Consider the following 26674-nt stretch of genomic DNA (forward strand, 5'->3'; position numbering starts at 1 on the left):
TGTAGTCTTTGGTCTGGGTGCTCAGAGAGCGTCCAGAGAAATAAATAAAGAGAAAGCATCTGAAAAAGGAACCAGCGTCTTTCTGTTTTCTGCCTCCTGCCAAATGCTACATTGGTGTCAGGCAGGATTTGGTCAAGCCCACGAACATCAAGCAAGAGCAGGTAAGAGATAGGAAATGGCCCAGTGGACCTGCTGCAACCCTAACCCATTCCAGACCTGGTGGGGAATTCAGGCACAGGGTGATATGGTGCCCCTTCCAGGAGGAAGAGGAGGTACTGCCTGCCCGAATACAAAAGAGAAGGAGGGGCAGCCGTTCCCAGAGGCAAGCAAGGGAGCCGTTGTTGTCTCCAGTGTCGGAGAGGGAGATGATGCCTGCACAAGTGCCGGACAGGGTGTTGCCACCACTGAAATATCCCACAACCCTTCCAGCTACATTGGGGAAGGGTGACTGGGAAGACTACCGGAGTGTTTGGGACTCCCCACAGGGGTGCTGTGCCTGCAGAAAGTATGGGCACTACGTGGTGTACTGCTCCCGCCTGACAGAGGAGCAACAGCTGGAGATCCTCGAGCTGTGGTCAACACTAGCCCCAAGATGGGGAGAGCTGCCACCGCTGTAAGCTGCCCTTTCAAGGCCTCCTGCAACAGGCATGACCCAGGAATGGAGCAAAAGTGGATAGATGGAGCAGCGACTGCCACCACTAAAATCCCCAGAGGGAGGTTCTGTCCGCCCAACTGCCAGAGAGAGAGGAGCCACCGCTGCTACATGCGCCAGCCCTTTCAATGGCTCCTGCAAAGGGCGCGAGGCAAGAGCAGACCACCAGTGGAGAACAGGAGCAGCACTGTCCGCCAGTACAACCCCCTGTCCCCCTGCAAGCGCCAGCCCTTTCAAGGACTCCTCCAACACTCGCAAGCCGGGAGCAGAGCACCAGCAGAGAGTTTGAGAAGCAACGGCCACCAGTACAATCCCCACAGAGGGATGGGCTGGCCGCCCGACTATCAGAGAGAGAGGAGCCGTCGCTACAAGCACCAGCCCTTTCAAAGGCTTCTGTAAAGGTCGAGAGCAGGGCATCGGTGGAGAACGGGTTAACATTATCAACCTCTGTAAGAAAGCCCTGACGAGGCAAAAGTCACTCGGGCTTAGAGGGTAGAAAGGGGGTTAAACAGGCACCCCCTTACAGAAGCTCAGGGGTTACCAGAGGGGTTAAATGAGCTCCCCTGACTGAAGACTCAGGATCAGCCCGGCAGAAGGAGGAGAGGATACTGCCCACCAACCCACCCACCACAATCCAGAGGTGAAAAACCGGACACAAGGGGTGTGGGGTTGTGTTTCAAGGGGGAGGTGGTCGATTTGGGGACAAAAAGAGACTAAGGCGGGGGCAATGTAGCGATCTGTGCATTTCTGTTTATGTACCGCAATCCCTGCTGTCTGTTTGTGTTTGCATGCTATGCGTGTTATTCCCTCCTCTCTGTATTCCGCCATTGCTTGTTTACCTTTTGTGCGTGTATCCCCGTACCATGTGATCCACTGTTTGTTTGTCTGCTCTGGTCTGTTGTCATTCATAGTTATCTGTGTTCCCATTGGTCCTGGTGTGTGGTTGAGGACCAATAGGATGTGTCTGAAGCCTGTTAATCTATTTGCATAAGGGGGTGGGCTAAACCTATAAGAAGGCGCTGCAGGGCAGTTCAGGGGGTTGATGTGCTGGTTGTCATGGTTCCTTTGTTTATGTGTTTGTTTCTGCATTCCTGCCTGTGAATCCTGTGTTGCTGACAGAGCTGTGGTCTCTGGTCTGGGTGCAGAGAGAATATCCAGAGAAATAAATAGATAGGATTTGAAAATGGAACCAGCGTCTCTCTGTTTTCTGCCTTTTGCGAAATGTTGCAAATGTTCTCCCTATAGATCTACAGCATTTAGGTTTATTATATACTGTATTTTACATGTATAAAAAGTTGAAAAACAAAGGTAAAACTTAACCTACTGGAATGACAGAAAAAAATCCACAAACATGAGTTTTCACATTCGTACTGTATGTATGAGTATCAGACCTTTAGAGTCGAATGAGGCCTAATGACTACATCTCCCATAAGGCCACGTGTCTGTTTTGTGTGTGTGTCTGTGGGAGAGAATTGCTTTGAGTGTTGGAGGTGGAGATTTCAGTTCAGTCTAGGTCTGTGTTTGATGGCAGGAGGAGCACCGACAGAGAGAAAACAGAAAGGAGCAAACGGACGAACTAAAGAGAAAAAGGACACATGATATTTTTGAGAATTGAAAGCTTGCATGGAGCTTAAGGATTTGAAAACGAGTTTATCGAAATAAGTACAAAAAATTAAAAAAATAAACATAGACCGTGTTGCAAAGAGAAAGAGACAGCTGGTTAGTGGGACGAGAGAGAGAGAGAAAAAAACAAAAAAAACCCCGCAACCACCACGAGAGGTGTGCACCCAGAAAGTGGGAGAGAGGCTGTGATAAGGTATTTCCAAAATACAGCATTTTCAAGAAGACAAATACATGCCTTGTTTAGAAAATATAGAACTGATGATTGACTGTTAAATACAAACACAAGGGGTGAGGTTTGTCAGAAGAAAACAACATATCGACTGATGTAGCCTGTAAAATAATTAACAATAATGCTATTCTAAACTGGATTACAATATACGAAAACTCGACAATTAAAAAAAAAAAAAAAAAAAAAAAAAAAAAAGGTAGTATGTCTTGCTCTAATAAATTATGGCTCAGGCAGTGAGAAGGTCTGAGGCTTTTATTTATTTATTTAGTAAATAAAAACAAAGCCGATGCATTTTTTTAGAAGAGCAAGTAGAAAATGATAGCCTCCTACTGTACTGTACTTTGCAAATCATTGAGGCGAAATATAAATATTGAGTAGGCTATATGACGCCCCTGCTTAAAAATAAATAACAATGATGATAATAATATAATAGTTCCATATAGTAAGTGAATACATGTTGCGTTATATTTGTAATGTACTGTAGTATAATGATAGGCGAGAAGACGAAAGGTTTTGGGTGAAGTACGGGCTTGTGGGCATGCTGTTTTTCGAGGTTACTGTAGTACCGGCTTCTAAGCAGGACGGATGTGAATAATTATATTGTACTAGATTTAAAGTCACAGAGGAAGGAAGGGAAAAACCAGTGGGTGGAGAAACCATGACAAGAAACCTTTCTCATCTTCATGTGTGTGAGCGAGAGGACAGAAAACGATCCAGCACTTAAACAAAAAGCCGGGTACCTTGTACAGTTAATTTAGTCAGTGGGTGTCACCAGAAAGCAATGTGCTGCACAAAGGCTCCACTGTAACTGTGTTTAAGCACACACACACACACACATATATATATATATATATATATATATATATATATATATATATATATATATATATATATATATATATATATATGTGTGTGTGTGTGTGTGTGTGTGTGTGTGTGTGTATATATATATATATATATGTATGTATATATATATATATATATATATATATATGTGTGTGTGTGTGTGTAATGTTAACAATGCAGCGTTTAAGGGATTTTTCTGACATTCTTTTTCTTTTCTTCCAGTATACTGGCATTCTGGGACAGTGTCCTCAGTTTAATGAAGAAGAAAAAAAAACCCAGGCTTAAATAATGTGACAAACCTTTGCTAAACTGGAAGCAACATATTGCAGCTTGTCACACAAAGATGAGAGATGAGTCAGATAAACCAATGTGAACAGAATTTCCAAGCATTGTGCACACATATGTCACATATGAGAGATCTTTGTTGCATGGACGGTAACTGAACCAAAATTATGTTGCACTGCCTTATTACTTTGTTTTGAAGATAACAAAGACAGGATTTTGATTGCGATTCATATGCAGCTGTGACATATTGCTGCACTTCAGCAAAACCAAAATAATAACTTTGAATGCTGCTTGTTCAACTCTTGTCCAAACACCAACTATTTCAGTATTCAGTGGGGGAGCAGCCAACTTCCAAAGTTTCCAGATGTACAGTATTTTGTTAGACCTGTAAATGAACACTTGGAATGAAACAGTACTTTCAGGACATGTTAAAGCTCTGACATTACTACATAGCTTTTTCCAGATGTATTGTCCATTCTCTTCACTGAAAACATACACATTGTTATATGAGATCCAGATGGAGCTATGGGGTTGACCTACAAAGCCATATGAAAAGTATTATCCAACAGTGGAATCAAGCGCACTTTTTAAAAACTTTAGACAATACCTTTGCACTTAAACATCATTTCATGCAACGCACCACCAGTGGGAAGACTCTACATTTTTAATAAAAGAAACAAGAAATAGGGGGCATCAGGCCAGCCATAATTACAATTGTGAATTTCTTTGAAAGTACTTACTTGAAGCTGTTGTGGCAACAAGATCAGAATGAGTGAGTGAGAGAGTGCGAGAGACTATCTTGTTTTAGTTTACAGCCCAGAAAATGAACATATCCATGTGAGGAATTACTGTAACAGCAGGATTCACAATGGCACAAACCAGTTTGTTGCAGGGAAAGAGGTTTTACTGCAGGGAGTGGGTTTTCCACAAGCTCCAGCACTGCCTCCAGGAGAAAACAAACAGTGTTAATAGCACGCCTAACAAACAGGCTAGTGTAGCAAACCCTGTGAGCAATTCCAGCACTGTTCCCAGCAAAGCAGTAGCCTGGGGAGTGCTGCTGGTGGGGGGTCCTGGCAGTGGGAAGACCGCTTTGTGCACCGAGTTGCTGTGGCCAAGCTCACCTCAGGGATTGCAAAGGGGGACACACCGGCAAGTGCTGGCTTTCCATTTCTGTCGGGCGGACGACTCTGACACGCTCTGTGTGAGTGGCTTTATTCGGGGGCTGGTGGCTCAGATTTGCCACAGTGGACTAATACAGGGATATGAGGAGACAGTAAGAGACCCTGCATTTCAGAGTGCTTTGCAACCTGGCGAGTGTGAAAGGAATCCCGCAGAGGCTTTCAAAAGGTATACTAAAATTGATTTTATTGCATGCAGAGAGAGTAAGTAATTGTGTTTGTTTGTTTGTTTATAATACATGTGCTGAATAGTCATCAAACAGTATATTCATCTCAGGATTGTCATTTCCTGACAGGGATAAATGTATAGTAGGAAGCAAAACTTTTTGTGTGATTTGTTGCAAGGCTGCTCGTGAGCCGCATGCAGCTCCTTTGCAGTTCAAGTGCGGCTCCTGGTGAAATGCTGGGTGACTCAAACTTTGCGGGTTGAATGAACTGAAGAAAGAATAATAAACAAAAACAATGAGAGAAAGTAAAAAATAAACACATGTTTATTATTTTTGTTCTCTGTATTCATTTGTGTTTATTATTATTTGTGCCTGTATGTTCACTGCAAGCATGTTTCGTCGCTCGTTGATTTTCAGCACCACTCGCTGGCGCATGCATATTTCGATCACAGAGTGAAAGCCGGATGTGCAGTTGAAAGTACATTTCGTAATTTTGAATAAATGCTTGTTCGTTTCGTGGAGACAATGGCATTGAGCAAACCATCCACAAGTAATAAACAAACCTAAGAGACTTTAAACCAGACTGAGAAAAAGCGTTTGCTTTCACTGAAAACAGTGGTAAACCTGTGTCTGAACACACGTTTTCACCTGAATATCCTCCTGGATCAGACTTGACAGATGCTCCTTTCGGAGTTCAGTAAAGAAGCTGATTAAACAACTCAAGCAAGTTTTGTATGGCAAGCCTGGAATATAGCTCATGCCAAACATCCTTATTCAGACGAATTCATCTCTTTATGAAATTGGTGTTGGCGCTAGACTAGAGAATGCAGGTTTAAATGTTATTTCAGGTATATAATTAATATTCTATTTGCATATCTTACGATACTGCAGATACTGTAATCATTTTCAAAATAAATACAGTGCATTTGTCATCCACAAAGCTTGCAAAAGTATAGAACACACGCAGCAATCTTTTTTTTTAAACCCAGCATTCAGATCTTCAAGGGAAGAGCTTGTCAAAAAGAATCCTTACAAAAATGTGTCTTTTTATGTGGTGTTTTTGGTGAAGTCAGGTCAGTTATTATATTTTGCTTCATAATAATTGAACATATTTTATTTAAGTACATACAGCGTACAGAAATAACGGAAACACAAGATATGTTGCATTTAAAGTTTAATACACTGTAGATCAACAGTAAAATAACACACAGAAACTGTGCATGCTCTAATGTTCTATCCCATGTTCTTGTGTATTTTGCTGCCATCAAGAGATAGCCTAACAACTACTGTACTGCACAACAATGGTATTTAAAATGTATTGCTTGCAAACATTTCATGTTTTACAGTATGCGTCTTGCGGCTCTCGACCATATGGAAATCTTGGAATGTGGTTCGTAGGGTCAGGAACTCATTTTAGTTCATGTGTGGGTCTGTGATCCTAATTTCCTTTGATACATCATGATGCTTGCCTATTTTTAATGCACTATGGTGGTGATTAATGTATCACACAAGTGGCTACTATAATTCTGTCTAAACCTGCTTTTAAATGTTTTACCAGTACTTTTACAGTGGTTGCAACAGTTTCTGGGCTAGCTCATTATTTAGAAGTTCGGAACAGAGACATTTGGAAGTTAATCTTACTACATTGAATAGGGACGGCCCACAACACAATAAACAGTAATTGTATGTCTGAGCATCTGGAGGTACTAAAAGCACAAATTGACAATTTGAAAGCAAAGTAAAAAACTAGGTCAGTTTTCCCCCCTTTTTTCAGCTGTCAGCCAGTTCTTAAAATGCAGTTATTAATCTGTTTTGATATTATTTTCAATCTAGTTTATGCTGTCCATTAATGTACAGCACAGCTTAAAAGCCATGGGCTTCAACCAGAAAATTGTTACCACTAGAATTGCCAGTTAAGGGGACCTTTTACCCTTCCTTTTTTGACTAACTATAGGGGCGTATATCTGTCTCATAATGATCCTCTGCTAGCCATGCTGTAGCTGTAATATGAACCGCATGTTTGCTTAGTTGTCCTTTTAAATTGGAAAACCATACTTGCCTTGTAGTACAAAGAATATAGCTTTAAATTAAGGTTAATAGCCTTGGTTTAATTGGTGCTTTATTTAGATATTCTAGAAATATGCATTGGAATTATGTTTATACATTTTAAAAGTCATTTATGGTATGATGTTTTTGCAGCATGGTGCATGTATTTGATTTTTTGGTTCTATTGTTTCTGGGAGCTGTCAGAAAGAAGACTGAAAGGCTGCAAAATCAATGATCAAAAGTTCCCTGTAACTTTCATCTGGTGCACAGCTGCAGAAGATTCATTGAGGATTAGACCACTTTTAAACTTACATTGCAGTATTTGCAGAACATATAGAATAGCAACAGTGTCCTGCAAATTGGTACTGACTTTGGGTCATTGTGTTGTTTATTACCAAGACATTAAAAAAACAAAAGAAGTTGAATATCATTGGCAACATAAGCTTCCCTGTAAAGCTGATATTTAACATATACTTCCTTGTACGGTCCAGTATATTATACTTTCTCTAATATGCTGCTGTTTTGAAGTTCAGCCTTGTGCTTTTATTCCTTTTGATTTGGACAGTCAATACTGTATTCTTAAAAGATGTAAAATATGATGATTCATAATGGTGTGTGATAAAATTGTCTAAATATGTATATGGTGCTGACTCGTGTTTAATGGTAGAACTTTGATTTCTGTTGAGTTTTAATGTAAGAGTAAAAGGCAGTGACATATGGCAAGCTATGGCAAACATTTAATCCTCAATTGCTGATACCAGTAGTGTATTCCTGATGTCAGCAATTCTGTTTTTGATATCAACAATTCTCATTGTTATTTTTTGATATCAAAAATAGAATTGTTGATATCAAAAATAGAATTGTTGATCAAAAATAGTACCTTTTTATTTTGATATCAACAGTTGTATTTCCAATATCAACAATTCTGTTTTTGATATCAAGAATAATGTTTTTGATATTAAGAATGGCATTTCTGATATCAAGAATGGCGTTTTCGATATCAACAATGCTGTTTTTGATATCAACAATTCTATTTCCAATATCAAAAATGCATGCTAATGAACATTCAGATTCAATTTTGGACTTCAAAAACACATACTAATAAGACAGAGACTTCCTGTCGACACATTTGTATGCACGTTACCCTGGGTATGCCAAGAATGCCATGGCCGATAGTGTTGATAATATTTCTGCTGTATTAAGGCATTTTTTTCATCTATAGAACGGGCCAGAACGGACATGTCTAACAATAACGAAGCATCAGAGTTAGTGACTTTAACTCGAAAGTCTTTTCAAAGATGAGAAAAAGAGATTTAATAATTTATTGTATGGTCATAACACATTGTATAACCTATATATGTTAAAAAAAAAAAAAAAAAAAAAAAAAACGTTCTGCATTCAGAATGCTTTAGCTGAACATTACTACTTCTGTCTTAATTATTTGAAACTATATAAGACTTACGAGTTCCAATCCTGCCTAGAAGTGCATTTTCTATTGCTTGTAAAACATTGTCCATGTCATGAGAATTCTCAGACTTTTTGCCAAACACAAAACAGACATAAAGACCGGGTGTAATTCATCACTTAATTAGTATGCATTTCTGATATCCAGAATTCAAACCGGATGCTCATCAGTATGCATTTCTGATATCCAGAATTCAAACCGGATGCTCATCAGTATGCATTTCTGATATCCAGAATTCAAACCGGATGCTCATCAGTATGCATTTCTGATATCCAGAATTCAAACCGGATGCTCATTAGTATGCATTTCTGATATCAAGAATTCAAACCGGATGCTCATTAGTATGCATTTCTGATATCAAGAATTCAAACCGGATGCTCATTAGTATGCATTTTTGATATCAAGAATTCAAACCGGATGCTCATTAGTATGCATTTCTGATATCAAGAATTCAAACCGGATGCTCATTAGTATGCATTTCTGATATCAAGAATTCAAACCGGATGCTCATTAGTATGCATTTCTGATATCAAGAATTCAAACCGGAATTAGTATGCATTTCTGATATCAAGAATTCAAACCGGATGCTCATTAGTATGCATTTCTGATATCAAGAATTCAAACCGGAAGCTCATTAGTATGCATTTCTGATATCAAGAATTCAAACCGGAAGCTCAATAGTATGCATTTCTGATATATAGAATTTAAACCGGATGCTCATTAATATGCATTTTTGTTATAAACGTTTTTGATATTAAGAATGGCATTTCTGATATCAAGAATTGTATATTTCATATCAAAAATACAATTACAATACTGATATCAAAAATGCCATTCTTCATATCAAAAATACAATTCTTGATATCAGCAATTGAGGATTAAATGTTAAAACGGCTTGCCATAATGGCAAGACTGTTGCTTCAGTATGGACTTGCAGTACAATGCCCGGAATTTCTGAAATGTAACGTTCTGTTCCCTGTCTTGACTGGTAAGTGATCCACTATTGGTTGATCCTGCACTCCAAAGTTCTAGTTAAAATTCCACATCAAATGGACTGGTCCACATCTCGCCATCTCAGATTTTTTTAATTTTTTATATTGCATTTGGGTGGGGGGGGCCTCAGTGATGGTTGCAAACAATAACTGAAAAGGGGACATATGAGAGGTCAGATCTTTCAAGGTGTTAACAATGTCTTCTGGATACTTACCTCTCACACTGCACTGCTGTTGTAGTTAAGGTTGAGGTGAACTTCTTTCTGTTTGTGATTACCTGGATCTACAGACTTGGGTGAGATTGATTTATGTTTGAATAACCTATAATAAGTCTTATCATAGTAGAGCAGATTCCATTGCTGGAACATTTCATTTTGTTTCGTTTAGCTATATTTCTGTTGATTTAATACGCAAAATGAGCCAGATTGCAGCAGGGATGAAGAAACATTAGCTCTAATCAACATTTGGGCTGACAATTCAATCCAGAGAAGCCAGAGGGGCAGCGTCCGTAATACGGTCTTGAAAGCCTCGGACAGATGAAAGGGGTGGTACACTGTGAATGTTGAAGACTTCGTAACGTATGCTACTGGGACCAAACAAGTTCAAAAATACAGTTGAAACAATTGACTGCGACCCATCTCGTACGGTCACACCAGTCCCCGTGATGAGGGCATCAGTTTCAAATAAATAATTCCTGGGCTTCAAGTTTAACTAATAATAACTGAAAAAAATATGCGTGCGTCCGCACCATATGTCCCTTTAAGACTTAAAAATAATAGTAATTAATACTGTTTTCATTTAACAGAAGTAATTTCAATCTGAAGTATGCTTGTTAATTAACATTACATTTAACATTTTATGTCAAAAGCATTTGCAATTTACATGAAATCCAATAAATTCCCCAACGTTGATTTTCTGTCCTCCCTTTTTTTTTTTTTTTTTTTTTTTTAATTACCAATCTGCATGTAGCTTTCATTTTTAAATCAGGAGAATGTAAATTAAATATTTTTAACATGCAGGGCTGAAAGGTGTGTATTCTAGCAATGCCTTGATGTTGGCTATCTACTGTACTTGCACTAATATAAGTGTTTTAATGCAAAATGGGAGACTTCAAACTATGCTGTAATTATTGCATCTCAATTGACCAGTCTCCTCAAAAGATGAGCATCTGCAGAATCTTTGTTGTTGTTAGATAGCCTTGAAAAAACGACAGCAAATTAGTTAACTACAGTGCTTCAGTAGTTCTCACAAGTACAGTGTAATTGTTTTCTTGATTTGCCTCCATTGCATTAACATCTATTGTCACCAATAGGTAACATGTTGACACATTACTAAACTAAAACAGCAGTTAAGTGTATGCAGACAGTATTAATATACTGAACCTCAATACCTCTCAAACATGCCCCTTGTCAGTGCTTGTAGTCATCCTTCGCAGCCTTCGCCTCATTAAGGACCCATGGCTTCAATAATTATCAGAGTTAAGAGCTAGTATTTGGGGATTCTTCCTAAAACAGTTCCAGGTACTTCAATAAGTGATATCAAAATGAGGCAGTGGGGGGGGGGTGATCACAAATGTAATTCATTTGGTGTGGAATGACCATCTGTTTTTTGCACATTGTTACAGTAAAATAAGTTCCATAAATGCAATTACTTTAGTAGCTACTTTACTTTCAAAACTTTTTTTTTTTTCAATTGTAATGATGAACATGCTTTTTTAGCTTTAGTTTTTAATTCATGTTTGTTAAACAAAGACTTAGTAGTGTGTCACAGATGTTTGGGAGTTGTCACTTGATCTGCATTTTTTTTCTGTCTGCAATAACCTAAAAGTACAAACTGTCTCAAGTGAAATTAAACACCTCTGCCAGCTGTGCTGTATATTGGCACTCAATCTCAGACCACTGCATAAAGCTTCAGATTAGTTCTGTTATAAGACATGCAGAGATCATTTATGCACAGGGATGTGAAATGTGGGTTGAATAGTTTTATGCTTGGCATAGTCCTGATAAATCCTTACAGTACCTGAAATGCTTGACTACCAGTAGTGACATGTAAAGCTTGAGTTTATATATAAACAAAGTGTTCCATAATATGTTAACACCGTGTATCAATGCTCTATGCATTTTACAGAACAGGTGGTATGATACCTGAAAGTATTTGCCCATAAATGTTATTTTTTGTGACTGAGTAGGCTTTTCAACTTGTTGGATAATAATGCTGATAAAAGCTGCTACTTGGATAGGAAAAATATGTTTCTGTTCCCCCTCTACTGTATATGTGCGAATGCTCCTGTGTGCAAAATCATCAGGTCATCTGCAGGGGAGGGGGATTTATTGAAACATTCAGCCGATTACACACGCTATCAAATATATTCGAAATGCAATTCAACCCATCTTATTTTTATTCCATAGAAATGCACTGATCCATGTCTTCCATGTTTCTCTGTTTTTTGAACAAGGGAAGTGTGCTGACAAAATAGTCAGCTGTTTGTTATTTTCTGCATTATAGTTCTCCCTTCGCTTGTTACAGTAAGCAAGCACGACAGTATGAATGCTAGCATTTTCCAGTGGATGTCGGACACATTTATGCTATCGGCGCTAGGTCAGTCTTGCTTTTCGCTGATACTGACGTGATTAGTTGAGCCTCTCAGGAACTGAACAATGTAATGATTGAGTGCATGAGGTTGCTGACTCCTGTTATCGTGCTGTGTTTCTGTCCTGCAGCAATTTAAGTGTTGGAAGAAATATTCCATCTGGTTAATACTGAACGTGCCTTTAGTAGTGTTTTTAATTTAGCAAGTTTACAAAAAAAAAATAACCTGTGACTTAAAACCTCAACATTAATTTCCACCTGTTTGACAATTTTGCTGTATCTGCAGACTGTTTGCTTCGTTTGTACATAGAGTACATGTTTGCAGTCCTGCTGTACCTCAGTGTTCTACTTGCTGCTGAGCTTTAGTTCCCAGCAGTCATTCAAAGACAACAAAGTGTTCAATGTGTGTTTGTTTGACACTGTGGTCTTTGAACTGCTTACTTTGTGGACTTACTGGTGGATGCCTCCCTCAGTCAGAATGCATGTTTAATGTTTCTTTATTTTTTTTTATTTGTATTTAGTGTGTCTCAGGTGCACAGTGCATCAATTTTACAACCTTAATTTTAAAATCGTATAGGGGGACTGTGTTGTCTTCATTTTAGAACTATTTTATGGAAACAGGTGTCATTACCATGGTGTATACAATTTAGTGTATAATGTTCTTTATACATCATTGTGTTTTATCCTAATGAGTACAATTTTTACATGTTTTGATATTATCAATTAAATATGTACTATAGTAAAGCAGATCAAAATAGTCACACTTAACATGAGACATTGGATACAATCTACAGTGAGTAGACCTGAGAGCATTATAAGGATGTGTTTTCTTTGAGAAAATAAAAGCAGATCATTCTTACTAATGCAAAATTTAATGTACCCTCTCAGACCATACAGACTTTATTGACATTTACACATATAGTTAGTTTTGGTCTTTGAGGTGCTTTTCATTTTCTCCCAGAATCAAAAGCTGATAGGTAAAATATTCCATGTTGCATTTTTTTTTCAATGAGCCAGAAAAGAAAGCTTTAATTTTGTTTTTTTTTTTTTTTTTTTTTTTTTTACATTTTTTAATCAGCCCCAAGTTTACAGTATTATTATTTTTTTTGCTTCCTCTGTGTTTCATCCTTTTCTTTGTCTCTCCACAGGTGTATTCTCCTTCCACTCCTTGGAGCGAAACCTCCACAGCAGTCTGTCTTCATCCTAGTGGATTCAATTGATGAGGGGTGTCACTTTGGTGAAGGGGAGCAGCGATCATCAAGCTCCTCTAGAACTATAGCAGAACTTTTAGCAAGCCACCATGAGTTCTTCCCGCCCTGGTTGCTACTTCTATGCTCTGCCCGGAAACAAAACAAAGCAGTCACAAAATTGTTTACAGGTAAACTCCCTTTTTCTACTTTTGACAGGGAAATTATTTTGCAACCTGTGATGAATGATATAGTACACATTTTATGTATTTGGAAAAAAATGGTTGCAAATATTTGCAGTAAGGGTTGTATTGGCCATGACTGAGTGCACAGACATGCCTCATGATTGGGTTAGAAGATCACTGATAAGAAGAATGACTCATTATGAATTCCCCCAAGGGACTAGGTTGATTTGAAACAACACAACGTGAATATAGTGAATGCCCTTAGTTTATCCACAACTGTATGAGTAAAGCTTATTACACTCGCATTTCAAATGTATTTATTGATAGATAAAATGGTAGCTGCATTAGTCCAGAGATGGTAGACATAGAGAAGGCGATGTAATACCTTTTATTGGACTAACTAAATAATAATTAATCACAATCTTTCTTGAAAGCTTTTGGTTAATTATTATTTAGTTAGTCCAATAAAAGGTATCACATCTCCTTCTCTTTGTCTATAAATGTATTTATGAAATTGGCATTAGACTTCTTTGCTCCAGTTTTAATGCAAATAAAAAAAAAAATTCTATGGAAATGATGTATTTTGTCAATCCCTGTCCAAGTACAACTACTGTTTCCATGGAAACATTGAGCTCCAAAGTCAGATGGCAGGCAAAAGATCCTGTGCCACAGAACTTCTCAATGGAAGAGTTCATGAATATGGCTGAAAAATAGAACATTAGAAATACTGATAAAGCAGACAACCTTTTATATTGTTACAAAAGGAGATTGCATGTTACATTTTTCACTTTCACTTTTACTTTTTCATAATGGCAACCCTCTTACCTGTCACGTTGATTGTGTACAGTATATATTATGATGCAAGAACAGGTGTACACTTTTGAGTCATTGATTACTTTTGCAGGAAACTAAAGATGCACTTTCAGCAATCAATAGTGGAAAGTTAATCCAGTATATTCCTGGAAAAGCATGAGCCGGTTAATTTGTTTCTGTGAAAGCTCTGAGCCAGATTGACAGCACAGGGAATATGTATATTAACCACTGTGCCTGATAGTACTGGGCTTGTGGGAACTTCTGCTGAGGAAACGTTCGGGTGGTCCCAACAGGGACTCTGGATAATGTATATGTATTGGAATATTTGTGTCTACTTGTGGCAGTCAGGATCTTGAGACTTTGCCAGATATGCGCAGAGAGGGCTACTGATTTTCCGTAATCGCAGAGGGAATTGAGGAATTAGGCCTTTTGAGAATGGAATTGTGCAGTGTTGTCGTTTTCACCTCACAACTCCAGTTTTCTGTGGTTTGAGATCATATTGCCAGTTGTAAACATGTAGAGAACAAGAAAGCAAAAAAGACAAAGCACTTTATTCTATGCTGAAAAACTTAGACATAAAGTATTGTGCTCAAGTTGGGGCTTTCCCAAAGTAAGTAAACTAAATTATTTGTGTGTTTAATCATTGTTTAGTTTATTTCTTTCCACTCTACCTGTATTTTTAATAAACCTATAATTAGCAATGTTAAACCATAACTGTTTCTTACTTAAATGATATAATCTGATGAAGAAATAAGCTCAAAGCTATATTTCTAGCTATACACTCCTTAAAGGAAATGTATGTATTTGCTGCGTAAAGGATGTAGTTACTATACTACACTACACAGCATGTGTTTCATAAAGACACACCTCTTGTTAAGTTTAGCAAATAAAGCAGATTTAGCAAAGAAACAGTTGAGAGGATTAATTATGTGTTTACATTAAAAGGGGCGATATTTAAATTACAGTCGGCAACACAGCAGTGAACCTGTGTACCAGTGCGTCAGTCAACACATCTCGTTTAAAGGTGTTTCATATTTTATCCTGGTTATTGTAATGCCAGTAAAACATGAAACTTCATTTGTGTAGTACTATAAATAGGATTACTCTCACATGACATTGCTGGACTGTTACTTAACTGTTTCATATCTAGGGGACCAAGCAACAAAGTTGCTTGGGAACCCTATTGTTGTTATTAAGATTATTATTATTATTATTCTGCCAAATTTTGTCTGTAAAACTCACGAAACTTCACATGATGGTGGAGGCCAGTGGGAAGTTGTGCTAGCACGAAAATATGTTGCATGGTTTGGTGGCCAGATTGGATTTTTCAAGAATTGTGGACAATTTATTGATTGAAGCAAAACTTTGTATACATAGCCTTGGCAAGGTTGTCAATCAAGTTTGTTCAAGGCAACTTGCTGCATAAAAAAACATGGCTGGCTACTAAGGTAGAATATTGAAGACTCATGAATCTTCACAGAGTAGTGGTGGCATATTGGAATAAATGTATGGTCAATAAGGTCAAGGTTTAAAATCAGCTTTTAACTCCTGAGTGAGTGCAGATAGGGTCATGGTTACTATGGAACACAGATAGGAACCTATATATACTCTAGCCAAAAATGACCTTGACTGTGACCTTACTTAAGGTCAAATGTAAAATTAACTTATAACTTCACAGAGTGCAGATATGGTTATGGTGGCTAAGAAACATAGATAGGAAGCAATATGCGCTCTATCCAACTGCATATGTGGCAATATTGGATTTGTCAAAAATATTGAAACATTTTCTCTGAAACCTTTCTGCCAGTTGAGTTAAACTTTGCATAATTAACCTCAGGGAGATTGTCTGTGAAGTTTGTTAAAAGTATGTGGAGGCCACAAGCAAATCAAATTTCAGCATATATTGCATTATTGATCTATGGTAGAATATAGTACAAAAACTAGTAGGGGCCAATGGGCTTCTATGACACATGTGAAATATGATCATGGGTGACATGGTCTGGTGCTTGGACCCCAGTTATTTTTTTTTTATTGTTATTGTAATGCCAGCGATAAGTTAAACAGGTCTTTTCCAAACATCTTCATTTGTAGACTGAACTACAGTGTTAGTGGAAGACTGTACATATGCGTCTCACAACAGTGCTGGTTATTTGTTTTCTGAACTGTTGTAACAAAAATAACTTTTATTGCTTATTTTAATGCCAGCAATGATCCAGGTGATGTGTATAAAGATTATGACACGATTGAAGTGTCTTGTTAATTTACTTATTTTAACTCAACATTATAGTAATGTTCAAATGTCATGTTTGATTATCAATAAATTGATAAAAAGTGGGGAACAAACATTATTGGCCATTTTTTAAAAATTGAATTTGCTATTCCCCAGAATGGGGGGGGAATCAGTAGCTTTAAACAAATTGCCTGTTGGTGCCTTACAGTGGATTTTGCAGTATCTCTCGTAAATCTATAGGCTCTAACTGTGAAGTTATTATGCTACTAGCATGATTCCAGATGGAAGGGCAGGGCTTGAGCTGTGTGCAGAATTACTGCTCTGTGCCATCGAGTTAATTATGAAATGTGTTTTCCAACTTGGCTTGCTCAAGGTTCCCTTAATTGCTATACCCCTACTGGTGATGCATGGAGATGGGGGTATAGTAGAGGCATCTGTCTCTATTTATTATTTTTATTTTTACTCATTCATAAGGACTTTAATGGTATTAAGTCCAATTTCTGTTTCACACTGTTTCACTCAGTTCCTGGATTGATGTATTTCAAATGATGTTTTTAAGCAATAAGCCATGACTGAGTGTACACGGTAGTCCAATAATTGCTCTTTTTTATTTAAATAATAAAAGATAAGTCACACAACTCCATTCTGTACATCAGAGTTTTATGGATTTTAAGCAATGTTTTAATGGCTGTGACTTGATATATACTGTGTGTGTGTGTGTGTGTATATATATATATATATATATATATATATATATATACACACACACACACACACACACACACACACACACACACACACACAGTACCAGTCAAAAGCTTGAGTAAACTTGCTGGAAACTATTTTTTTTTTTTTTTTTTTTTTTCACTATTGACAATGGTTTACATCGTAAACGTTTCATTAAATACTTGAAAATGAAAACACATGTTACAATATACTAAACATAAGGAGTATCATAGCAGTGTTCAAGAAAATTGAAAATTGTCTCTAAATCTTGGATTCCTTAAAATAGCCACCCTTTGCCTTAATAACAGCCTCACAAACACGAGACATTCGGTTAACAAGTTTCAGCAGGAAATCACCCGACATGTCTTCCCAGCTATTCTGCAGCAATTCCCAGAGATGTAGGGCACTTGTGGATAGCTTTGCTTTGACTCTTCTGTCCAGTTCGTCCCATACAAGTTCTATGGGATTGAGGTCTGGAGTCTGGGCAGGCCAGGTCATTAGCTTGAGTCCTTCACTTCCCTTCTTCGCCAGATAGTTCGTGCACAACTTTGAGGTGTGTTTCAGGTCATTATCTTGCTGAAGAATGAAGGACTGCCCAACTAGCCGTAATCCTGATGGAATGGCATGCCTCTGAAGTATTTTATTATTATTTTTTTTTAACCTTAATATTGATATTGAATAAAAAATTGACTTACATTAATACAGGCTATGTCGCTATATCCCAAAAACTGAATGGCCTTAACTTGTTGCCATTTACCACTCTCCACTGTGTTTTCAACCCACTTAGCCTAGCGCCTTTACTCATGAAAATTATTACAGCATGCCTGCGGCCTCGTGCCTTCAGCCACCCAGAAGTGCGGTAAGAATTGTCTTACCACAAAACCCTGGAGTGGGTTATTTCACTTATAATATGGCTACATTTTTTATTTTTTAAATAATTACACAAATTTGCTTTTTTTAAGAAAAAAATAAGAAATATATTATGTATCCTTCCACTGAGAAAAAATAGTCTCTGAAAACTGATGGTATCATATATTTTGTACTTTTTTTATTTGCCATAAACATTACATTGAACATTGACATTTATAGTAACATTTTCAAGGTGAAATGACATTTGTGACTTGAAAGCAGACTGATTTCCCACATCTGTGGGAGGATTCATGGAAATTATGCAAGTCAGGCTTTGCGGTCTTCAAGAGAAGCCGACCAATAATTTCAGATGCTGTTTTCACACCGATGGTCTGGTAACTGGCATAATTTCCCTAGAATGTAAACCAGCATTACATGATATGTGGACTAAACGACTTTGTGTCAGTTTGTGCAGTGCTGCAATCCTTCCCATCCGCGGCGAGCACAATAGAATTCTGTGCCGAACCGGACCTTGTTTAAAAGTCCAACAGTTGTGTCAGCAGAGAGCAGGAGAGATTTAAATTTGGTTTTAAATATCTTTCTGAAATCGGAGGGTAGTGCTGTGATGTATCAGCTGTGTTAAGTTTAAACATTGCATACTCGCTAGTCAGTTTTCTAAAGTTATCTTTGGTTTAATAAGCAGATGCTGCTGTGTGTGTGTGTGTGTGTGTATCTATATATATATATATATATATATATATATATATATATATATATATATATATATATATATATATATATATATATATATATATATAAATGCTGAGTGAGACTTGCATGGTGATTTTTCAGATTGGTTTTGAATAGTGTTACTGCAGCTGTTTACCTCAGTTTTCTTTGCTCTGTTCTCTGACTAAATAAATAATTTTCTGTAGTTCTTAGTGACAGATGGGGGGAAAAAAACAGACTGTTGACTGATTTAAATGCTGTTTCAGTTGTATGTTGACATTTGTACCTACAGAAAAACACTGTTTAGAAAAAGGTTAATTAGGTAACATGCTAGTTAACTCAGATAACATCTAAAAAAGACACTTGTATACTTAGGCCAGTGTTCTAACACCGTGTTATACACATTTCAGACTTTTAACTGACTTCGGCTTCAGACTGAAATCCCCTTGCTTTGGGTGACCAGTTCACTGAAATTGACAAGATTTATATTTTCTTTTAAAAATTCAATTTTAGAATGCAATTCACTTATGCTATCAGCTTATCATTATCAGCTTTTATAAGAACATGTATCATATAATGAAATATTAAGTGTTTATAGACAAGTTTATACAGTTAAAAGCATAGATAATCATGAAAAACCTGGTTTCAAGCAGGTGTACTCAAACTTTTGACTAATACTGTGTGTGTGTGTGTGTGTGTGTGTGTGTGTGTGTGTGTGTGTGTGTGTATTTATATATTTTTTTTTTTTAAATGGGATGTCAAGACAAAGCTCTGCAGACAGACTTGTGAGTACAGCAAACATGACTCTACTTGCAGACAAGTTCAGTACAGAACAATTCAGCATTTTGGTAATTTATCAAGTTGGTGTGGCTCATTTACAATATGAGACTGACAGTTTGAGTTATATACCTACTATACTATTTAGGTGTAGTAATATTAATAGATCAGGTAAGTAAGTTGGTCTAATGTCATAGGCGTTTGGTAAGTATACAACTATTACTGCACGGTCAAATGATCTTGTTCAGCCAATCACAGCACTTAATTTATCCAAGCCATTTTATAATGTTCAATAAAGTAGAAGTTAAAAGAAGAGTACATTGTTGCTGCCTAATTTACTGTTTGCCTTCAAAGTACTTAATTCTCAGTGGTCTTATACTGTAATAATAAGAAACATAAAACCAGCTTAACACTACAATCTATTTTTCTGTTTTGGTATAGTAGGTATATAACTCAAACTGTCAGCCTAAGTATAAAAGTGTCTTTTTTAGATGTTATCTGAGTTAACTAGCATGTTACCTAATTAACCTTTTGTCACCAATTATTGTTAACAGGTGAGGGTCCATGATTACTATAAATATAGGTAGCATAGGCACAAGTCTGTCATTCCTGAATGTAAGGGAGCAGAAAATGGCAAAATATGCTCAGTTAAGCAAAGAAAAAAGACTGTAATTACTTTAAGAAATGAACGTCAATCTTTAAAACAAATCGCAAGAACTTTGCAAGTGTCTGTAACTACTGTGGCCAAGACCATCAAACGATTTGAAGAAACTGGCACTCATGAGGACAGAACAAGGTCAGGCAGGCCAAGAGAACAAATTCATTTGAGTCAGAAGTCTGCGAAACCGGCGATTTAACTGCCCCGGAAATACATGCTCAGTTAAATGCTACTAGAAGTACAAATGTTTCAACATCAACTGTTCAGATGAGATTGCGTGAAGCTGGCCTAACTGGAAGAATTGCTGCAAAGAAACCATTGTTAAGAGTGCAGAATAAGAGGAAGAGACTTGCCTGTGCCAAAAAACACAGAAACTGAACATTTGAGGTGTGGAAGTTGGTCTTATGGACCAATGAGTCAAAATTTGAAATATTTGGGTCCAACCGCAGAGTATTTGTAAGATGCAGAGAGGGTGAGCGCATGAGTTCTGCATGTGTGGTTCCCACTGTCAAGCATGGAGGAGGCAGTGTCATGGTCTGGGGTTGCTTTGCTGGTGACAGAGTTGGTGATCTTTACCACATCCATGGCAAGCTCAACCAGCATGGCTATCATAGCATACTTCAGAGGCATGCCATTCCATCAGGATTACGGCTAGTTGGGCAGTCCTTCATTCTTCAGCAAGATAATGACCCGAAACACACCTCAAAGTTGTGCAAGAACTATCTGGCGAAGAAGGAAAGTGAAGGACAACTCAATCTAATGACCTGGCCTGTCCAGTCTCCAGACCTCAATCCCATAGAACTTGTATGGGACAAACTGGACAGAAGAGTCAAAGCAAAGCTATCCACAAGTGCCCTACATCTCTGGGAATTGCTGCAGAATAGCTGGGAAGACATGTCGGGTGATTTCCTGCTGAAACTTGTTAACCGAATGCCTCGTGTTTGTGAGGCTGTTATTAAGGCAAAGGGTGGCTATTTTGAGGAATCCAAGATTTAGAGACAATTTTCAATTTTCTTGAACATTGCTTTGATACTCCTTATGTTTTGTTTTGTATATTGTAACGTGTTTTCATTTTCAAGTATTTACAGAAATGTATACGATGTAAAACTTTTCAATTATGAAAAAAACCTAGTTTCCACAAAGTGAACTCAAACTTTTGACTGGTGCTTTATATATGTATGTATGTATTTATCTTGAAATTCAGTGTTTTGCAGAAGTATTCACCCCCTGCAAAGTTTTCACATTTTGTTGGCACCTCAGCGTACTCCTCAACGCTTTCAAATTAGACTTTGCATGTAGAATCTACACAAACTACTCCACATTGATAAAGTTAAAAAAAGCATGTAGAATATAAATCAGTAAGATTTACAGAGAAAAACATATTGATCTGAGTTGCATAAGTATTCCACCCCTTGGTACTGCAGCCCTAAATCAGTTCAGGTGCAAATTATTTGTTTGAGTAGTCACAACATTAATGAAATGGTTTCAGCCTGTGTACTCAAAGTGGTTTAACTTGTAGATAATTTCCCTTGGGTGTATAAAGACTTTCAAGCTGCATCTCACCTAGTGATCCAACAAATGAAGACCAAGGAGCTTTCGAAACAAGTCAGGGATAAAGTGGTAGAGAGGCACAGAGCAGGAGGTGGGTACAAGAACATTTTAAAGGCGCTGATTTTCCCTCTCAGGACAGTGAAGTCCGTTATTAAGAAGTGGAAGATGCATCATACCACCCAGACACTACCCAGATCAGGTCGCCCTCCCAAACTGAGCAGCCGGGCAAGCAGGAAGCTGGTTTGGGATGTCACTGCAAACAAAGCCAACAAAGACCTTGTGAGATCTGCAAAGTTGTCTGAGATGAGAGTCAATGTTCACACATCAACAATAAGCTGGTCCCTACACAAAGCTGGCCTGTATGGACAAGAGACAAGAAAGAAGCCATTACTCAAAAATCCTCTTCTTAAAGCACTTACTGAGTGCGAAAAAGCATGTAGATGATACTGCAGACATGTGGAAAATGATTTTATGGTCAGACGAGAAAAAAATGTAACTTTTTCGTCTAAATTCCAAGCGATACGTCTGGCGCAAGCCCTACATGGCACATCACCCAGTTAACACCATCCCAACTGTCAAGCATGGTGGTGGCAGCATCATGTTATGGGGATGCTTTTCTGAAGCAGGGACTGTGAAGCTTATCAGGATAGAGGGGAGAATAGATTGTGCAAAGCACAGGCAAATCCTTGAGTCAGCCAAGACTCTGAAACTGGGGAGGAAATTCTCATTTCAGCAGGACAGTGATCCAAAGCACAAAGCAAAAGCCAGAGTGGCGTGGTTGAACAAGATAATTAATGTTTTTGAGTGGCCCAGTCAAAGTCCTGACTTGAATCCAGTCGAAAAATTCTCGCAAGACTTGACGATTGAAGTCCAACAGCAATCCCCAATAAACTTATTAGAACTGGAGCAATTTTCCCATGAAGAATGTACAAAGCTAGTAGAGACCTAGCCAAAAAGACTCACAGCAGTAATTGCTGCAAAAGGTGCTTCTACCAAGTACTGACTTGGTGCCAAGAAAATGTTTGTGAACCCCTTAGGATTTTCACATATTTCAAAGTCCTAATAATAGATAAAGATAACCTGATTAAACAAATGACACAAAAAACAAAATACTTTTTCAACATTTATTTATCCACAAATGATTCAACATTCAATATCCATGTGTGAAAACATATGTGAACCTTTACATTCAGTAACTGGTGGCACCCACTTGAGCAGCAATGACTTTAACTAAGCGTTTCCTGTAACTGTTGGTTAGTCTCTTACATCAGTTTTGAGGAGTTTTGACCCATTCGTCCTTACAGAATTGCTTCAACTTGGTGCCATTTGAGGGCTTCCTTGCATGGACAGCTTGCTTCAGGTCCTGCCACAACATTTCGATGGGGTTTAGGTCTGGACTTTGACTAGGTCATTCTAAAACTCAGAATTTCTTCTTCTGCAGCCATTGTCTTGCTGCATGACCCACTTTCGGTTCAGCTTCAGCTCTGGACGGATGGCCTGACATTCTCCTCTAGAAACTTTTCTTACAATGCGGAATTCATGGTTGTGCCACAGTTGGGATGAGGTTCTTCTGTTCGAACGCAGTGTTTGTTTTTTGCCAAGCATAACGTTTCTCATTGAGGCCAAAAAGTTCTACCTTTGACTCGTCTGTCCAAAGAACATTGTTCTAGAAGTCTTGTGGATCATCTATGTGCTCTTTGGTGAACTTCAGATGGGCTACAATGTTCTTTTTAGAGAGCAGTGGTTTACTCCTGGCTATTCTTCCATGAACACCATTCTTGTTCAGTCTTTTTCTGATAGTTGAGTCATGAACACTCACATTAGCCAAGGCAAGAGTGGCCTGCAGATCCTTGGATGTTACTCTGGGGTTCTTTGTGACTTCTTTGATGATTTTCATGTTTGCTCCTGGAGAGATTTTGGTACGATGACCACTCCCCGTTAGAGTGACTATGGTCTTGAACTTTCTCCATTTGTAGACTGTCTGACAGTGGATTGGTGGAGCCCAAATCCTTTAGAAATGGTTTTGTAACCCTTTCTGGACTGATGAGCATCAATAACTGTTTTTCTGAGGTTCTGAGGATTTCTTTTGATCGTGGCATGACGTGTTTCCACACACCTGTATGGTGAAGACCAAACTCAAAAAGTTTCTGATCTTTATATAGGGTGGGGCCTCCCAAACCCACCCCTGAAGATCTACCTAATTATTTAAACACCTGATTCTAATTATCCCCTTAATTGAGCTGATAAAACCAGGGGTTCACTTACTTTTTCACATACCCTGAATCTTAATTATTGTTTATCTAATTTATACATCATTTTGTTTCAAAAGACATGGAATTAGTTAATATAAACCTTATTGGATATTTAAGAAAAGGCTGGTTTTGATTCAAGAAGGCTATCATGGTAAAACTGTGGAATTTCCGTAATTATCATTGGGATTCCCAAACTTGTTCTCAGCACAAAGTGGGTGAATACTTATGCAACCAGTAAATTTCATTTTGTACATTTTCTTTGCAAGTTTTGCTGACATTAAACCCCCTCCTCATATAACAGTGTTTAGTTTAACCACCACAGCTTTGAATAAAACAAGTTAGTTTGAAAAAAGGCGTACATTATTTGTAATTCAACAAAATGTGACATTATTGGTAGGGGGTGAATACAAAGCATTGTATGTGAATTATCAAAATAACCTGAATAGAAAAACTGCTTAAAATGGTTGTTTTAGAAAAATCTGTTTTTAGTCCAAGATGTTATTCCCACAGACATTTCGTAAGAAAGTGGTTGAGTTTCTCCGCTAATGCAGTTAGAAAGTTTTCTAAATTAAAACTGTTGACATGCTGCATACATAAACTGTGTTTTACTGACAAAAAAGAACAATTTTATAAAATACAGACTTTAGTGTAAGAAGAAAATCAAATCAAAACAAAGCCCTATTAACCCTTTGCGGTCCAATATCGGACCAGGTCCGACATTACGATTTTCCCTTTCCAGTCCAATGTCTGACCCTGTCCGCCATCATCGAAAAGACGTAAAGCACCGGTCTCTAGTTATTTTTTCTCCGGAAAAAGCCAAGAAAACCATTCAATGGCCAAGTGAGACTGATAGGAGTCGAATGAAAACGAAGAAAAAGGTCAGTGTGAGCAATAGCCCAAGCAGCTGCGCCATATAGAGATAAGCAAACATAAACAAAGGAGGTAGCTGCTTCCGCATCCAGCGCTCAAGTAATATCATGGACATTTGCAGAGCTTTTCGGATCGCATTATTGAGGACTTTGGTGATAAAACGAGTGATCAGGAGAGGATTTATCAGTATGCACGTCTATAAAGAGGTTGTAAAAAATACAGCAAACATGGGGTGGGGCATGGCTATAGTTGCAGTACTGATGTCGCTTAGCATTGCAATGCCCTTTAAACCGGTTTTATTGGAAAAAATATATATTTTAAACAGTGTGTGTAAAATAAATAGCGTGCCTGACAGGTTCTGAATAAATGGAGCGCAAAGGGTTAAACTCCAATCCATAGTGTTGTAGGATATAAAATAAAACAAACATACATATGATTTTTTGCTTTATTTATTTTTTAATTTTGGTTGACAGTTACAGGATCATGAGCAGGATTGCAGAGGCCTATGCTGAGCTCAATCTGAACTTCTCAGGTGTAGTCAGTTTTACTGTTGTCATCAGCAGGAAAATGAAACAGCCATCAAACTTGTTTTTCAAGTACAACAGATTTCAAGAGAGTACAAACTGCCAATTTAGGAACTGGGCCTTGGGCTAAAAGAGGGGCAGCACAGTCTAATGGTTTAGAAAGAGTTAAAATAACAGGTCATCCATTGACTCAATGTCTTGTCCTAGGAATATTACTTCACCTCTTTGTGCCTTAGCTTTTTCCAGCTGAAAGAATAAGCATAGACGAAGACCCTACTATTATTAAAGCAACACCATATAATAGCTTATAATAACCCACTGCTTTGCTCCACAGCTTTTCAAAAGACGAAAAACAAAATGTGTTATTTATTAGCAACTGAAAGCCAGTATTGCTGTAAGACACATTTTATACAATAGCTGTTTTCTTGAAGGTGACACTGCTACACCTACTGTTTATGTCAATTTCATTTGGGAGTTGTTTTATACAGATGCATTTCAGTGACATTGCTTATTCAAGTTAAGATTTCACATGTTAATAGAAATGTGTGCAGTTGTTTTTTCACCCGAAAAAGCTGAGAAAACCTTTCAATGGCTGAGTGAGACCGATAGGAGCCGAATGAAGCCAAAAAACAAAAGGGGGGGGGGGGGGGGGGTGATGCGTCTGATAGCCCTATGCACCACAGAGATAACATGGACACACACAAAGGAGATAGCTGCTTCTGCATCCAGTGCTCAGAAAATGTCATGGACCTTTGCAGAGATTTTTGAGACGTTATAGTAATAATATAATGACTTGGATCACATTATTGAGGCATTTGGTGATAAAATGAGTGATCAGGAGAGGATTTATCAGTATGCACATCTATAAAGAGGTGTGTGAAAAATACAGCGAACAAGGGGTGGGGTTTGGCTGGAGATGCATTACTGCTGTCCTTTTGTCATACACTGCCTTTTAAACCTGTTTTACTCTGAAAATAAATTATTTTAAACAGCGCGTGTAAAATAAACAGCGCTTATGAAAGTAAATTCAACCTTACGTACCTGACAAGCGCTGAATAAATGGACTGCTAAAGGTTAAAATTCTTTTTTTTTTTTTTTTTTTTACAATATTTTTTTCCCTACATGCTCAGCATAGATAACTAAACCTGTGTATTTTTATTTATTTTCTAAATAACCCTTGTTTGCAACCTGTTATTCCATTAATAATAGTAGTGTTTTTCATTTTTAGTTAAACTGTTAGATACCATTCGG

At 37.8% G+C, this 26674-nt stretch overlaps 1 protein-coding gene across 1 annotated transcript in view; it reads left to right on the forward strand.

The window, feature by feature from the left end:
- The first annotated feature begins 2154 nt into the window (after window positions 1-2154).
- Window positions 2155-26674, forward strand: part of LOC121323626 (ankyrin repeat domain-containing protein 50) — a 43691-nt gene continuing 19171 nt past the window's right edge. Inside the window, exons 1-3 of the mRNA XM_041264785.1 lie at window positions 2155-2468; window positions 3573-4982; window positions 13221-13450. Of these exons, the coding sequence (XP_041120719.1) occupies window positions 4504-4982; window positions 13221-13450 (709 nt within the window). The 5' untranslated portion in view covers window positions 2155-2468; window positions 3573-4503. The remainder of the gene's footprint in view (window positions 2469-3572; window positions 4983-13220; window positions 13451-26674) is intronic.

This window comes from Polyodon spathula, chromosome 1, assembly GCF_017654505.1.
Source record: "Polyodon spathula isolate WHYD16114869_AA chromosome 1, ASM1765450v1, whole genome shotgun sequence".
Lineage (NCBI taxonomy): Eukaryota > Metazoa > Chordata > Actinopteri > Acipenseriformes > Polyodontidae > Polyodon > Polyodon spathula.